Raw genomic sequence first — 15267 nt, 5'->3', positions numbered from 1 at the left:
TTGATCATTTGCACCGTGTACTTAATGTAATATTAACTGCAAAACAGGTTATTTGTTTGTGCTACTAGATTAACCACAGTGATAACACAGTAAGTTGTTATAAACAAAATATCTGACATTGCATTCCCATTTGAACTTTGTTGTGCTTTTAAATGGTTGAAAGTGCAGTGATAACACATTGGTAATTCAACAAACTTTTGGCAGTCTTTTTGAATGGGTGAAATAGGTTGGAATCTCATTGATCAACGTATCTACAAAATATTACCCAATTCTCCATGTTGAAATGACATGGTGTGAGTGGGTGTGATGGTAGCGCTCGTCATGTTTACTTCAGGCAAGATTAAATTATGGGAGCTCAACACTTTTATTGACTGTCTGTCTTTCATCTCCTTCTCCCTCTACTTTTTAGTTCTGACGATAACCACATTACAGAGTGAGGTGGTCAACCTACAGAGAATGCTGTCAGCTCTCAGTCAGTCAACCGCAGCCCAGATAGTTCGTAAGTGTCATCTCTATTCACTATTTTAATGTGATTCAAGATACTTCTCTTTTACGTAAAAGGCTTAGTTTTTCAGGTGGCCCTTTTCTTTTTCATATCTCTGTTAGGGCTGGAGAAGCAGTTGGAGGATAAGAAGCAGTTGGCCAAGCTGGTTGAGCAGAGTGGAAAGGGTGATGAACAGACTAAGTGGCTCCATCCCGCTGACACAGTTTCCTTCAGGAGACAAACATTTTTTATTTGTAATGTCTGACAGTTACACAGAGTTAAATGATATCTCATTTTTCATTTCAGGTCCAAAAATGTCAAACCTTGAGAATCAAATAAGTGAAATAGAAAAGAGAATAGCAGAGCTAAAAGAAGAAAATCCTGAAGCCAAGATCACTGGTAATATCAATAAAACTGTGTCATATACAGTACCAGTCAAAAGTTTGGACACACCTACTCATTCCAGGGTTTTTCTTTATTTTTACTATTTTCTACATTGTAGAATAATAGTGAATACATCAAAACTATGAAATAGCAGATATGGAACACAAAAAAGTGTTAAACAAATCAAAATATATTTTATATTTGAGATTCTTCAAGATAGCCACCCTTTGCCTTGATGACAGCTTTGCACACACTGGGCATTCTCTCAACCAGCTTCACCTGGAATACTTTTCCAACAGTCTTGAAGGAGTTCCCACATATGCTGAGCAGTTGTTACCTGCTTTTCCTTCACTCTGCGATGCAACTCATCCCATACCATCTCAATTGAGTTGAGGTTGGGTGATTGTGGGAGCCCGTGCATCTGATGCAGCAGTCATCACTCTCCTTCTTGGTCTAATAGCCCTTATACAGCCTGGAGTTGTGTTGGGTCATTGTCCTGTTGGAAAACAAATTATAGTCCCACTAAGAGCAAACCAGATAGGATGGCGTATCGCTGCAGAATGCTGTGGTAGCCATGCTGGTTAAGTGTGCCTTGAATTCTAAATAAATCACAGACAGTGTCACCAGCAAAGCACCCCCACACCATCAGACCTCCTCCATGCTTCACGGTGGGAACCACACATGCAGAGATCATCCGTTCACCTACTCTGCGTTTCACAAGGACACAGCGGTTGGAACCAAAAATCTCTAATTTGGACTCGTCAGACCAAAGAACAGATTTCCACTGCTCGTGTTTCTTGGCCCAAGCAAGTCTCTTCTTCTGATTGGTGTCCTTTAGTAGTGGTTTCTTTGCAGAAAACCGACCATGAAGGCCTGATTCACTCCTCAGAACAGTTGGTGTCTGTTACTTGAACTCTGTGAAGCATTTATTCGGGCTTCAATTTCTGAGACTGGTAACTCTAATGAACTTAACTCTGGGTCTTCCTTTCCTGTGGCGGTGCTCATGAGAGCGAGTTTCATCATAGCCCTTGATGGTTTTTGCGACTGCACTTGAAGAAACTTTCAAAGTTCTTGACATTTTTTGGATCGACTGACCTTCATGTCTTAAAGTAATAATGGGCTGTCCTTTCTCTTTGCTTATTTGAGCGGTTCTTGCCATAATATGGACTTGGTCTTTTACCAAATATGGCTATCTTCTGTATATCACTTCTACCTTGTCACAGTAATATTTGTGTTGTGGAGAAATGACCAGGCAGGAGACAGGAGTACAGTTTGTTTTGTTTAGTCAAATCCTCTCATGCTCTACAGCCCCGGTCCAATAGTGCGCATGTGCATTTCCTATTAAGTGTAGTAACGTAACACTGTCGTAATACATCACCGCTTAGTAACAGCATAGTAACTAATATAAACAGATGTAGATCCCAGATACTACACTCCTCCCCCATAGTGTTTAACTCCCAGAGAACAAGGTAAATATGTTAGGGAACTACTAATGCAATATCTGAACAATGCATTCTTAACATTTTTCAACTACTGGGTTGAAGCAGACTTTTCAGAGCCCAGCACAAATCCAGGGGATTATTCTGCCCCGAAGATGGAGTTTGTGTCCTAATAACTAACCCAGGTAATGTCCTTCTTCTTTCCTTTTATCTAGGACATATTAAAGTGTTTATTTGTTTTACTGTCTGTTACCTCCTGAAACAGCTCAACTCACAGGTCAAGCTTTTGAGGTGCCCTTCGCTGTCGAATAGGATATCTCCGCTCCTCCTGGGCTTCCGGTGGTGGGCCAGGTTCGGGTGGAAGGTCAGGCTCTGTCTCTCCCGTACGTCCACAGTCAGGAGAATAGTCCTGGGGGTCATTATTGTTTTCTCGGCGTGTCTCTGCTGGGGCGTTGGACCGTAGCAGATGATCCACATGAACGTTGACATGGCGATGACCAACTTGGACTTGGTAAGTCAAAGGTCCTCTGCATTGCAAGATCACACCTGAGTTCCACAGGCGCTTGGGGTGTCTGAAATCACGTACCATCACTCTCTCTCCCTCTTTGAATTCTCTGACAGTCTTTGAGTGTCTGTTATGAGCTTTCTTCTGCTGTAGCTGGTGCTTTGCCACAGTGCTTGACAAGTCTGGTTTCATCAATGTCAGGCGGGTACGTGGTTGGCATTTCAGAAACAGTTCAGCTGGTGTACGTTCCGTTACTGTGTGGTGTGTTACGGTAAGTAAACAGGAAACGGGGAAGCCTTTGGTGGGTGGGCACAGACTGAACCTTGATTCTAGTCTAGGCCTTCTTAAAGGTTTGCACGGCTCTCTCCCTGCTCCATTTGATGCCGGATGGTAAGGTGGTGACAGGATGTGCCTTACTCCGTTGTTCTTGAGAAACATTTCAAAATCATTTGACGTGAAAGGAGGGCCATTGTCCGATACGAGCTCCTTGACTAGTCCAAAGGATGCGAACAGGTGTCTGAGAAGATTGATAGTCTTCTCAGCTGTGGTCAGTTGAGTAGGGAACACTTCCATCCACTTGGAATGGACATCGACGACAACAAGGAAATGTTGTTTGTCAATCTCGGCGTAATCCACATGGATGCATTCCCATGGTGTAGCAGCCCAGGACCATGGATGAAGAGGTGCAGCAGCAGGCTTGTTGCGAACAGCTTCACAAGGTGAGCAGTGGCCTACATGCTGCTGAATGTCCTGATCCAGTCCAGGCCACCACAGATAACTGCGGGCGAGTGCTTTCATTCGAGTGATCCCTGGATGTCCCTCATGCAGGTCAGATAGCAGTCTCCTCTGGAATTTGTGAGGTACCACCACCCTTGATCCCCACAGAACACATCCTTGATTAGTAGACAACTGGTCTTTCTTGTCGATGAATGGACAAAGGTTATCGTCATTTACGAATGTTGGCCAACCGCCTAATGTTAAGTCCAAGACTTTGGAAAGCACTGGGTCTTTCCTCGTTTCCTCTGCTATGTCTAAAGCAGATATGGGCAGTTCGTCGATGAGAGAGATCTGGAAGACTGCTCTATCATCTTCACTGTCGGAGTCACTATTGCATGGTAGTCTTGATAGTGCATCTGCATTTGCGTAATCACTGGATCGTCTGTACTCGATCTCGTAGTCGAAGGCTAGCAGTATTATACCTTTATTTCAACAAGGAACACAGACTGAGACCAAGGTCTCTTTTACAGCTGGGCCCTGCATATACATGTTTACACATACAGTTTAGGTACAATGAATAAGAAACTACACAAGACAAACAGAGCCCAAAGTTGCATTCGAAGTGCAGCAAGGGTTGGTATGGCTGATTTTGGTCCAAGGATGGCCAACAGAGGCTTGTGATCTGTCAGCAGTTGGAACTTCCTTCCGTAGAGGTATTTGTGAAACTTATTCACTCCTCAATCACCTCATCGCCACTGTAATTAATCACCTCATCGCCACTGTAATATTTGTGTTGTGGAGAAATTACCAGGCAGTTTGTTTCGTTTAGTCAAAACCTCTCATGCTCTACAGCCCCGGCCCAATAGTGCGCATGTGCATTTCCTATTAGGTGTAGTAACACAACACTGCCGTAATACATTACTGCTTAGTAACAGCATAGTAACTAATACAAACAGATATAGATCACAGATACTACAGTCACAACACAACTGATTGGCTCAAATGCATTAAGAAGGAAAGAAATTCCATAAATGTACTTTTTTTTATTTATTTTTTTATTTTTAAATTTTATCCCCTTTTCTCCCCAATTTTTCGTGGTATCCAATCGCTAGTAATTACTATCTTGTCTCATCGCTACAACTCCCGTACGGGCTCGGGAGAGACGAAGGTCGAAAGCCATGCGTCCTCCGAAGCACAACCCAACCAAGCCGCACTGCTTCTTAACACAGCGCGCCTCCAACCCGGAAGCCAGCCGCACCAATGTGTCGGAGGAAACACCGTGCACCCGCCCCCCTCGGTTAGCGCGCACTGCGCCCAGCCCGCCACAGGAGTCGCTGGAGCGCGATGAGACAAGGATATCCCTACCGGCCAAACCCTCCCTAACCCGGACGACGCTAAGCCAATTGTGCGTCGCCCCACGGACCTCCCGGTCGCGGCCGGCTGCGACAGAGCCTGGGCGCGAACCCAGAGACTCTGGTGGCGCAGCTAGCGCTGCGATGCAGTGCTCTAGACCACTGCGCCACCCGGGAGGCCCCCATAAATGTACTTTTTACAAGGCACATCTGTTAATTGAAATGCTTTCCAGGTGACTGCCTCGTGAAGCTGGATGAGAGAATGCCAAGAGTGTGCAAAGCTGTCATCAAGGCAAAGGCTGGCTACTTTGAAGAATCTCAAATATAAAATATATGGTTTGGTTACTACATGATTCCATGTGTTATTTCATTGTTTTTTTGTCTTCACTATTGTTCTACAATGTAGAAAATAGTAAAAATTAAGAAAAACCCTGGAATGAGTAGGTGTGTCCAAACTTTTGACTGGTACTGTATATAAATATAGGGATATATTCAATCCATATTGCGGAAATTCAGCGTTACAACTTGATTGAAATTTAAAGGCAATGTTCGTGTCAGCATTCATGGTAAATGCTGCATATGTCGGCTCAATCAGAAATTACCTTTACATTTCTAGCGCACAATCTGAAATGCTTCAGTGATACAGATTGAAAAGAGCCCAAAGTAGAATTAATTATGATAGTCAGATTTCTCAGGTTGCGATATGACCTTTTAAATTCCATCTCTCAGAGCTGACAACACAGCTTAAGGAAAGCGAGAGGCAGCTTGAGGAGAACATAAAAAGACTGAAGAAGAAAGACAGCAAGAATTCTTACATGAGTGAGTTACTATAGTAACCTGAAATAGCCAACGACTGTTTTAAAAATAGCCCACTGCATATTTTGAATATAATGAACATGCTGCTTAAGTACCTTTTTTTTTTTACCTTGTTCTCAACAGAACAAAGACTTATCTAAAGGTTCCATGATAACCTTTATTTATTTAGTGCCACTTTAAAATACTGTAACTCACTACCTCTGTTTGTACTCGAAGTTATGCAAATTCTTCATCTACAAAGGAAACTCAGAGACATACAAAATGCTGCATCTCAGCAATTCAATGAAACTGCTGCTGATGTTACTGGTGAGTGTTTGGACTTCATCAAGCATAATAAATATATCATTATTTTGTTGATTTTTTAATATATCATTAACTTATTAAAATATGACTCATACACTCTTTGAATATGTACCTTATATATCTAATAATATGTTAACATTAGTAATTGAATTACAGCGCTTCAGGAACAACTAGAGGCCAGAGAGGAAGAGAGCGCCAGATGTCAGGCCCAGAACAAAGGTAAGCCAAGATCAGGTCCTTCTGATATTAGTCTGGTTCACCAGTTTGTGTAACTAGACGCTTGATGAGCAAAGCTGCTTGAATCATAACTACAGGTAAAGAAACAGAAGCACACGTCTCATCAGTGTCACGGTCGTGAGAAGAGACGGACCAAGGCGCAGCGTGATTGTAGTTCCACATCTTTATTTTAGTGAAACTTAAACAAACCAAGAAACAAACAACGACCGTCAAGTACCGTAGTGCTACATGCACTCACTCAAAACAATATCCCACAAAGCAGGTGGGAGAGAGGGCTTCCTAAATATGATCCCCAATTAGAGGCAACGATTACCAGCTGCCTCTAATTGGGAACCATGCCAATCAGCAACATAGAAAGTAACTGACTAGAACACCCCCCTAGTCACGCTCTGACCTAAACACCATAGAGAACCGAGGGCTCTCTATGGTCAGGGCGTGACAATCAGTCAATTTTTTTCTCAAACCAGACTTGGAGAAGAGGCTGGGCGATAAGGATGCACAGTGCTCTGGACTCCAGGACCGATATGACAGTGAGCTTCACCTCTCTCTACCTTTTGCTGATGACACAGTGATCTAAATGATATGAACCCTATTCAATAGAACCTAGTCAACAGCTGATTTGTATTGGTCTCTCACAGGTCTGCAAGATAAGCTTGGTTCTGCAATGAATAAACTGGATAATGTAACTGGATACAACGATAAACTCGGTGAGCAGATGAATATACATTAGTGCCTACAGATGAATGAGGCGAGGAGTCTCGTTTATTTTTCTGATTCAGAATACTACTCAGATCATTTCAATGTGTTCTATCAGTTCTTGAGGTATGGACCCTGACTAATGAGGTAGACGATCTAAAGAAGAGAACTGTGACTTCTGCAGCTACGATCAATGGTGAGTATCCCTGTTGCCACGCATTATTTATAGCAAATCATGTTTGTTTCGAAAGATCTACATATGTTAGCATTGATCCATTCATGATTTTTCCTCATCTTTCAGAGCTCCAAAAGTTGCTGGATGCGAAGATCAAAGAACTGGCAAAGAAAACACAGGAACTGGAGGATAACGCTCCTCAACCAGAGAATAGTAGTTTATAGCCTTTTCCTTTTATATAGTCCGTTTTCACTTGAACAGACAGCTTTTACAGTTTAGGTCCAGCCTGCTCAGTATTTATCTGTATATGATATTCCTCAAATTGTTAAGCTGTTTGTTTTTTGCAGTTCTAAGGATCATTGCAATACAGAATGAGATCTTGAACCTGCAGAAAGGAGTTAGCAATGGGACAAACTTTGACCAGATTGCTGGTGAGTAGCAGGCGTTCTGAAGAACATAGGAGTCTATGTGTTCAGCATGTTAGACCAATAACAATGGTTATCATGTTTCCTCAAAGGGATAGTCCTTCACTGGTAGACATATAGGATGGTGTGATGGCAATACACTGCATTTAGCCCATTCATGGAGTTTTCAAATCCCATTATGCTTGTAACATTCAAGCTCTTCAATTATTCTTGTCCACAGCGCTTGAGAATGAACTGGATGCATTGATTGCCACAATCGAGGAGAAGAACAATGGCAACTGTAAACAGAGTGAGTGTGAAAAGCCTTATCATTTCAGGATTGGCTGCAATCGTGATTTGAATATTCTACATTGCTTCAAATGTTGAATGTTGTGACATCCTGCATATCCCTGCTCATTTAGTTCTGCAGATCATTGCACTCCAAAATCAAGTGACAAGATTACAGAGGCAAGAGTTAGAGTTCAATCAGTCATCTGAGGCCAAGATTGCTGGTGAGTGCCATTGTACTTTTTCTTTATCCTCAGTACTCTTAGTCGCGCTGGAAAGTTTATTATCCTTATATTTACCATTAAGAGCTTTTTTGTAGGCATACCGTGTGATAGAAAACTTTGTGGTGGAAAGAGGATAACATTTGAAATAATGTGTGTGTCTCAGAGCTAGAGAATCAGCTACAGGCGACGAGAGACCAGCTGAATGAAAAGAACGACGAGCTGAAAGAAACTGACAGTAGAATTCCACAACTCAGTAAGTTGTCAAGCATGTTTCAAGGAGTTTATCTATAATCTACAAGTCAATTATTTCTCAATTTTTTGGAGGGTGACTTCTGTTTTTGAATGCTTCATCCAGAGTGGCATGCTTTTATTTTTCAGTTGCAGAGATCATGGGACTTCGTAACAAACTGACAGAGTTAGAAAGAACATTATCAGAGCTCAAACGGACAAGTGCTGACAAGATGGAAGGTAAATTTTGCTTAATTAAAATACTATTGAACGTATTGTTGGGTTGATGCGAAGGGAAACATTTAGTTTAAAGTGGACGCTATCTTAACACAGGGGAGATTATAATTGGTAAGATACAGTGCATTCGGAAAGTATTCAGACCCCCTGACTTTTTCCATATTTTGTTACGTTACAGCCTTATTCTAAAATGGATTAAATAAAAAATGCTCCTCATCAATCTACACAATATCCCATAATGACAAAGAGAAAAATGTTTTTCAGAATTTTTCGCAAACCTATTAAAAATAAAAAACGGAATACCTTATTCACATAAGTATTCAGACCCTTTGCTATGAGACTCGAAATTGAGCTCAGGTGCATCCTGTTTCCATTGATCATCCTTGAGATGTTTCTACAACTTGATTGGAGTCCAGCTGTGGTAAATTCAATTGATTGGACATGATTTGGAAAGGCACACACCTGTCTATATAATGATCCACAGTTGACAGTGCATGTCAGAGCAGAAACCAAGCCATGAGGTCGAAGGAATTGTCCGTAGAGCTCCGAGACAGGATTGTGGTCGAGGCACAGATCTGGCGAAGGGCACCAAAACATTTATACAGCATTGAAGGTCCCCACAGTGGCCTCCATCATTCTTAAATGGAAGAAGTTTGTAACCACCAAGACTCTTCCAAGATCTGGCCTCCTGGCCAAACTGAGCAATCGGGGGAGAAGAGCCTTTGTGGAGATGGGCGACCCTTCCAGAAGGAAAACCATCTCTGCAGCACTCCACCAATGAGGCCTTTTTGGTAGTGTGGCTAGACGGAAGCCACTCCTCAATAAAAGGCACATGACAGCCCACATGACAGGACTGTCAGACCATGAGAAACAAGATTTTCTGGTCTGATGAAACCAAGATTGAACTCTTGTTCTGAATGCCAAGTGTCATGTCTGGAGGAAACCAGGCACCGCTCATCATCTGGCCAATACCATCCATACGGTGAAGCATGGTGGTGGCAGCATCATGCGGTGGGGATGTTTTTCAGTGGCAGGGACTAGGAGACTAGAGAAAGATGAATGGGTCAAAGTACAGAGAGATCCTTGATGAAATCCTGTCCAGAGAGCTCAGGACCTCCAGATTGGGGCAAAGGTTCACCTTCCAACAGGACAACGACCCTAAGCACACAGCCAAGACAACGCAGGAGTGGCTTTGTGACAAGTCTCTGAATGTCCTTGAGTGGCCCAGCCAGAGCCCGGACTTGAACCTGACCGAACATCTCTGGAGAGACCTGAAAATAGTTGTGCAGCGATGCTCCCCATCCAACCTGACAGAACTTGAGGATCTGCAGACAAGAATGGGAGAAACTCCTCAAATACAGGTGTGCCAAGCTTGTAGCGTTGTACCCACAAAGACTCAAGGCTGTAATCGCTGCCAAAGGTGTTTCAAAGTACTGAGTAAAGGGTCTGAATACTTAGGTAAATGTGATATTATCTATATTTTTTCATTTGCTAAAAATTCTCAACTAGTTTTTGCTTTGTCATTATGGGGTGTTGTGTGTAGACTGATGAGAGGGAAAATGATGTAATCCATTTTAGAATACGGCTATACTTTCCAACTGCACTGTAAATAAATATCTTTCCTCCTCAGATCTACAGAGTCTACTGAAGCAGAAGAGCAAGCAGCTTGAAGAAAACACTACACAACTGAGGGCTGTAGATGCCAAAAATGCAGAACAGAGTATGTTGACAAGAGTAGTCATTAGAAGTCATTAAACATCTTCTAAAAGATTGAATACCATTGTTTGATGTTAGTATTGAATTACAGTGCCTTTTTGTTCTGTTCTTTCAGTTCTGAAGATTATTGAACTCCAGAAAGAAATGAAAGCGATACAAACGGAAGCTTCAAAAGCCGAAGATAAAAGTGTATCAGAAATCTCTGGTTTGTCCATGTTCCATTTATGTTGAATAGTGTTAAAAAATACATGGGTTTGGGAAATCATTCTCTTTTGTCATTATGATTAATTTTGCTTTCCTTCTACCCAGAGCTACAGAAACAACTTAAGGCCAAAGAGAAGCTGAATGCAAGACTAGACTCCAAAAACAGAGGTGTGACACACAGGTCCCTGAAATCGTTTCTGGTCATCTTGGGGGAAAATATTTTAACTTCTCTCTTCCATCTCTTTAGAGCTGGAGAAATTTCAGAAGGAAATGAAAATGGAATGTGATGAAATCCAGCACAGGTGCAAAGGTGAGATTGTCCTTTGAATAGATGTATAGAGTTTAAATGATTTGCTGAATGTGGTGTACTGAACAACATTTATCACCCAGAGGTACAGCTTCAAAATGATCAAAACCAAGAGGACTTGCTTAAAATGCAGCAGCAATTGCGAGAGGAGGAGGCAGCCTTCAATAGACTGCAGCAGCAACTCAGAGACAGCAAGGATGACAATGCCAGACTACAGGGGAGAAATAAGAGTGAGATATTCATATTATCTGTGACCAATCAACAGGACAGTGATAATGTAAACCAAATACTGAACATGTGAAAGAGTTCAACAATAGCCTTCATTACTGTAATTTTGAGGGGTTGTCTCGTTTGCCGTCTCTCCCCTTCTTTCACTCTATAAAGGTTTGCAAGAGGAGAATGACAAACTCAAGATGAATTTACAAGGTAAGATGTGTATTTTTACCTTTTTCAGACAAAAACATGTCGAAGCTTTTATTGTGAATTAATACAATGTGTTTGGGTTGCACTCCTCTCTTAGATCTTCTGGTAGATCCAGAAACAATTGTCCATAGCAGTAAGTCTGGAAGATAATTGACAAACATTGAATGGATATTGCATGAATGTCTGGCTCTGTGCAGTAGAGACCATTACTATATCCATTCCTCTCTACCCACAGCTAAGGTGGCCTTAGACCCGGACACAGCCCATCCTAAAATCATTCTGTCAACGGATGAGACAGAAATGTCTGTAGCACAACAGCGACAGAATGTCCCCAACAATCCAGAGCGGTATGACTTGTCTCTTGCTGCTCTTGGAAAGACTGGGTTTAACAGGGGGAGAAATTACTGGGAGGTTGAAGTGGCTGGGAAGACATGTTACAACATCGGAGTTGCCAGAGGATCAGCTAATAGGAAGGGGCAGCTGAAACTAAAACCAGCAGAAGGCTACTGGACCATAATCTTGACAAAACAAGGTGTGCTCAAAGCCCTTGCAGCTGGGCCACTTGATATTCAGCTGCCTGAGCTCCCCCAGAAGTTTGGAATACTATTAGACTACAAGAAGGGAGAGGTCTCTTTCTACAATGCAAATACCAGGTCTCTTCTCCATACATTCACAGGTAATAGATTCACAGATAAACTATATCCATTCTTCAATACCTGTCTGGAGACTAATGATGAGGATGCTCCGATTGTCTTAACTCCTGTTGGTTCAGTGTCATGGATACAGTAGAGAATGCATTTGACATCAAATTAATTTCAGTATAAAAATCACATTGCTTTCCTTCACAAAAAATAATCTTAAATGTAATTATTTCTGTGGTATTGATTCAAGATGATGTAATTTCAATTATGCATTTTCAATCATTCATCAAATAAAATATTGCACCTGATCTATGAAATGGCATTTTATTTCTGGCATTGTAGAAAACTGTTCAAGATCATTACAGAAGTATAAGCATTCCCACTGGTAACAATTGGACCTGGTCTCTCACTTTATCTACCTCTAGTCTACACTCACTCCATTTTACCTGAACACAGCCATGGTGTAACTGCACTGAGAGAAGAGGAAAAAGGTTGATCAATAAGGATATTACATCTATCCATTCGTTTTGTAATAGAGAATTAAATAAATATGTTCACCTTATTCAGTCCGTCTTCTGTAATACCCTCAAGTGTGTGGTCAACAGAATGTATCAATACTACAAGGGCTTTCTCATATGTTACTAGATTCATCTCAGCCCTAGCCAGACAAAAAGATTGTACATATATATTTTAGTCATTTAGCAAACACTCTTATCCAGAGTGACTTACAGGAGCAATTAGGGTTAAGTGCCTTGCTCAAGGGCACATCAACATTTTTAACCTAGTTGGCTCGGTGATTCGAACCAGCAACCTGTCAGTTACTGGCCCAATGCTCTTAACCACAGGCCTGTTCTTCACTGTCTCCACACATATGCTTCCCTATGTACCACTCCAACCTAACTTGTTTCTGTCTTCCACCCACGCATTGCCTATCCATTCTACACCCTCTTCTCCTGTATCCCTCAATCCCTGCCTGCTGTCCCAGCTACACCTCTGTAGAAGTCGGCAACAAAGATTGGGTCCCTCTCTTCTAGAATGTGCAGGAAACTGTTCCTCTCCTCCTCACTCCATGACTCAAACCATTGGGTCCAGAGGCGCAGTTGGCACTCAAAGATATTTGGTGGGCTGTCCTTAACCTAGAATCAGAAAGGAACAGATGGTGGCGAGGTTTCCGTGAGAATGAGATCGACATGACTGTTACATTACTAGTAACTGGTAACTAACTGTAGGACAAACCATTAAATAATTGTGATAGCAGGATGGGTTGTACCTGTAGCGTATTGAGCGACTCGAGAAGGGTACACACTTTCCCTGGCACAGCTTTCCCCAACAGGTCCTGCAGAAACCTTTCCCTCTGGGCAGTGCTCCAGCTCAAGAACCAGCTCAATACACAACGCTGCTCCTGAAGAGTTACGTAGGAGAGTGGTAGGGGCTCTCTGCCTGCCGCTGACTTCAGAGAGGTACAAGATAGGTTCTCCAAGCTGGGAGGCACTAAACCCTGTGGTACTGACGGAAAGTCTGCCAGGCTGGGTGAAGACGAACTGGACTGTGTGCAGAGCCAACCCTGCCCAGCAGTGTTAGCTGTATCCAGTGTGTTGCTAGACAGGGCACCAGCAGCTGGGGGCATCATGACAGGGGGCTGTTGGTTTGAGCCTTGATTGACATGGAAGAACCAGGACATCTTTGGAAAAACAGAATAAAAACATGGTAAATAAATGTCTCATGTCATGTTTACATAAACAGATGAGATGGCATGTCCAACTAGCTAGCCTAATAGTTACGGGATCAGGATGTGTTAGTTACCACCTAGCCCAATGTTGGACTAATTGAGCATAATGTTAATCCTTAGTCCAAGGACCTTACATGTTCTGTTTAAAGGGCAAACTGGCTCTGCAAGCCAAAACAGCCAAATGCTAAATCTAAACGTGAATCAATTCCCAGAAACAAATTCCTCTACTTTCAATTCACAGAAAAAATTGAAATAAATAAAATCACAAATGTAAAACACACTTACTGTACACCACAGAAGACTGCTGCGGGTAGGACGGCTCATAATAAATGGCTGGAACAGAGCAAATGGAAAGGCATCAAACACATAGAAACCATGTGTTTGATACCATTCCACTCCAGCAATTACCAAGAGCTCGTCCTCCCCAATTAAGGTGCCACAAACCTCCTGTGCAGTACACTGTTTTAACACAGCCAACTATTTTTCCAGGGACAACATTTGTGCCGTCTGACTTCCATTTACACACAAGTGTTCAGAGATGTAGATAGCTCATTAGCATTGGTAGTCAACTCTGGCTTCCGTAAACAAGCTCTGTAACATGTTAATATGTCTGTGTGGGAACCCTATAAAATGTGTGTATCAATTTCACCTTTTGTTTTTGGTCAATTGTTTGTGGCCTATATGAAAGAAGGTCCTTATGCTTCCAAAACCGTACCACAAGCGACGTGGCTCTTAACAAATCTCCCACCCCACAGAATACGCCTTCGTCCAATTACTTGTATGTGTAATAGAACTGATAGTCATGATCAAGGGCTAGTTTACCACCGAACTTGGACATCCCCTTCGATCATGTCATATCGATACCTGGCTATCGTAACCAGTTATTTGTGTTCATTCTATCTGCTTCGACCACAACACTAGCTACAGTAGCTAGCTAGACAGTAATGACACTTCCTTGTATGGTAGTTAGTTAGCTGTGTACCGAACGCCGGTAACATTTGATATGGAAAATTAACAACTTTTAACCACCAGACATGCTGAGATATCTAAACATATTATTCCTCACCATTAAGCGTTTTTTTTGTTTTCTTTTTTACAAGTCACGTTATTATTTTCAACATGTTGCAACCTCCAACTGAGCCGAGCAGCACTGGCACCAAATATTTTTTATAACTAAACCAAGATAGACCACAGCCTGTCGTTTCAAATGGGAACAGATGAGCCATAGTGGGCAGAGCCAAGTACGAGCTAGCGCAATCTTATTGGCGCGTTTTATCGTACATTTCCCAGTTGGGGAATGTATACTCTGAAGTCTGCGTGTACAATAACTCAATTCGCATTTGCACTCTTAAACAACGCCATTTTTGGACATTTTGGCAAAGGGTCAAGTCTACAAAACTTAGTCCACTCTGTTCGTAACAGATTCTAGTTTCGGGAACAAACTGTATTGAGACGAAAACAACTATTGAGATCAAATGTTTCACCGATGAGTAAATTATCAGAATGTCGGCCAAAAGCCATGTTCCACCTTCTCCCACTGTTGGCCACTGGGCTTCCTCTCACTTTTGGTCGTGAGTGGAAACGCCAACCGGATGCTTCACATTTATACATCCGGTGAAATATCTAGCTCATTGTTCTATGCATGAGTTTCCCGTGTCCCATGATGCCTTCCGCGAATTATGGGCGTTATTTCCGGTTCGAAGTAAACAAACATTCATGAAGAACTTGCAAAAACTAATAATGATATGGGAACACAAC

The 15267-nt window shown here is 42.2% G+C and overlaps 2 protein-coding genes across 6 annotated transcripts in view; one reads left to right on the top strand and one right to left on the bottom strand.

The window, feature by feature from the left end:
• The window catches only part of si:ch211-14a17.10 (putative leucine-rich repeat-containing protein DDB_G0290503), a 27196-nt gene extending 15108 nt beyond the window's left edge, over positions 1 to 12088 (top strand). For 2 of the 5 annotated variants that reach the window (XM_039004257.1, XM_039004254.1), the window contains 23 exons: positions 410 to 499; positions 607 to 669; positions 791 to 883; positions 5611 to 5700; positions 5914 to 6003; positions 6157 to 6219; positions 6705 to 6767; positions 6876 to 6944; positions 7052 to 7129; positions 7235 to 7321; positions 7456 to 7539; positions 7754 to 7822; positions 7935 to 8024; positions 8188 to 8277; positions 8403 to 8492; positions 10120 to 10209; positions 10321 to 10410; positions 10515 to 10577; positions 10657 to 10719; positions 10800 to 10946; positions 11101 to 11142; positions 11237 to 11272; positions 11375 to 12088. In XM_039004257.1, coding sequence (XP_038860185.1) covers positions 410 to 499; positions 607 to 669; positions 791 to 883; positions 5611 to 5700; positions 5914 to 6003; positions 6157 to 6219; positions 6705 to 6767; positions 6876 to 6944; positions 7052 to 7129; positions 7235 to 7321; positions 7456 to 7539; positions 7754 to 7822; positions 7935 to 8024; positions 8188 to 8277; positions 8403 to 8492; positions 10120 to 10209; positions 10321 to 10410; positions 10515 to 10577; positions 10657 to 10719; positions 10800 to 10946; positions 11101 to 11142; positions 11237 to 11272; positions 11375 to 11928 — 2294 coding nt within the window. In that variant the 3' untranslated portion in view covers positions 11929 to 12088. The remainder of the gene's footprint in view (positions 1 to 409; positions 500 to 606; positions 670 to 790; positions 884 to 5610; positions 5701 to 5913; positions 6004 to 6156; positions 6220 to 6704; positions 6768 to 6875; positions 6945 to 7051; positions 7130 to 7234; positions 7322 to 7455; positions 7540 to 7753; positions 7823 to 7934; positions 8025 to 8187; positions 8278 to 8402; positions 8493 to 10119; positions 10210 to 10320; positions 10411 to 10514; positions 10578 to 10656; positions 10720 to 10799; positions 10947 to 11100; positions 11143 to 11236; positions 11273 to 11374) is intronic. The other 3 variants (XM_039004258.1, XM_039004256.1, XM_039004255.1) reach the window with 3 other exon arrangements.
• c11h14orf119 (chromosome 11 C14orf119 homolog) lies at positions 12089 to 15267 on the bottom strand. Its single transcript, XM_039004259.1, has 3 exons — positions 14576 to 15267; positions 13051 to 13461; positions 12089 to 12916 (listed from the first exon to the last, which is right to left on the bottom strand). Exons 1-3 carry the CDS (start codon positions 14576 to 14578, stop codon positions 12743 to 12745), a joined length of 588 nt encoding a protein of 195 aa, XP_038860187.1. The 5' UTR covers positions 14579 to 15267; the 3' UTR covers positions 12089 to 12742.

The sequence above is a fragment of the Salvelinus namaycush genome, chromosome 11, assembly GCF_016432855.1.
Source record: "Salvelinus namaycush isolate Seneca chromosome 11, SaNama_1.0, whole genome shotgun sequence".
Taxonomy (NCBI): domain Eukaryota; kingdom Metazoa; phylum Chordata; class Actinopteri; order Salmoniformes; family Salmonidae; genus Salvelinus; species Salvelinus namaycush.
This window is presented reverse-complemented; position numbering and strand designations above follow the sequence as displayed.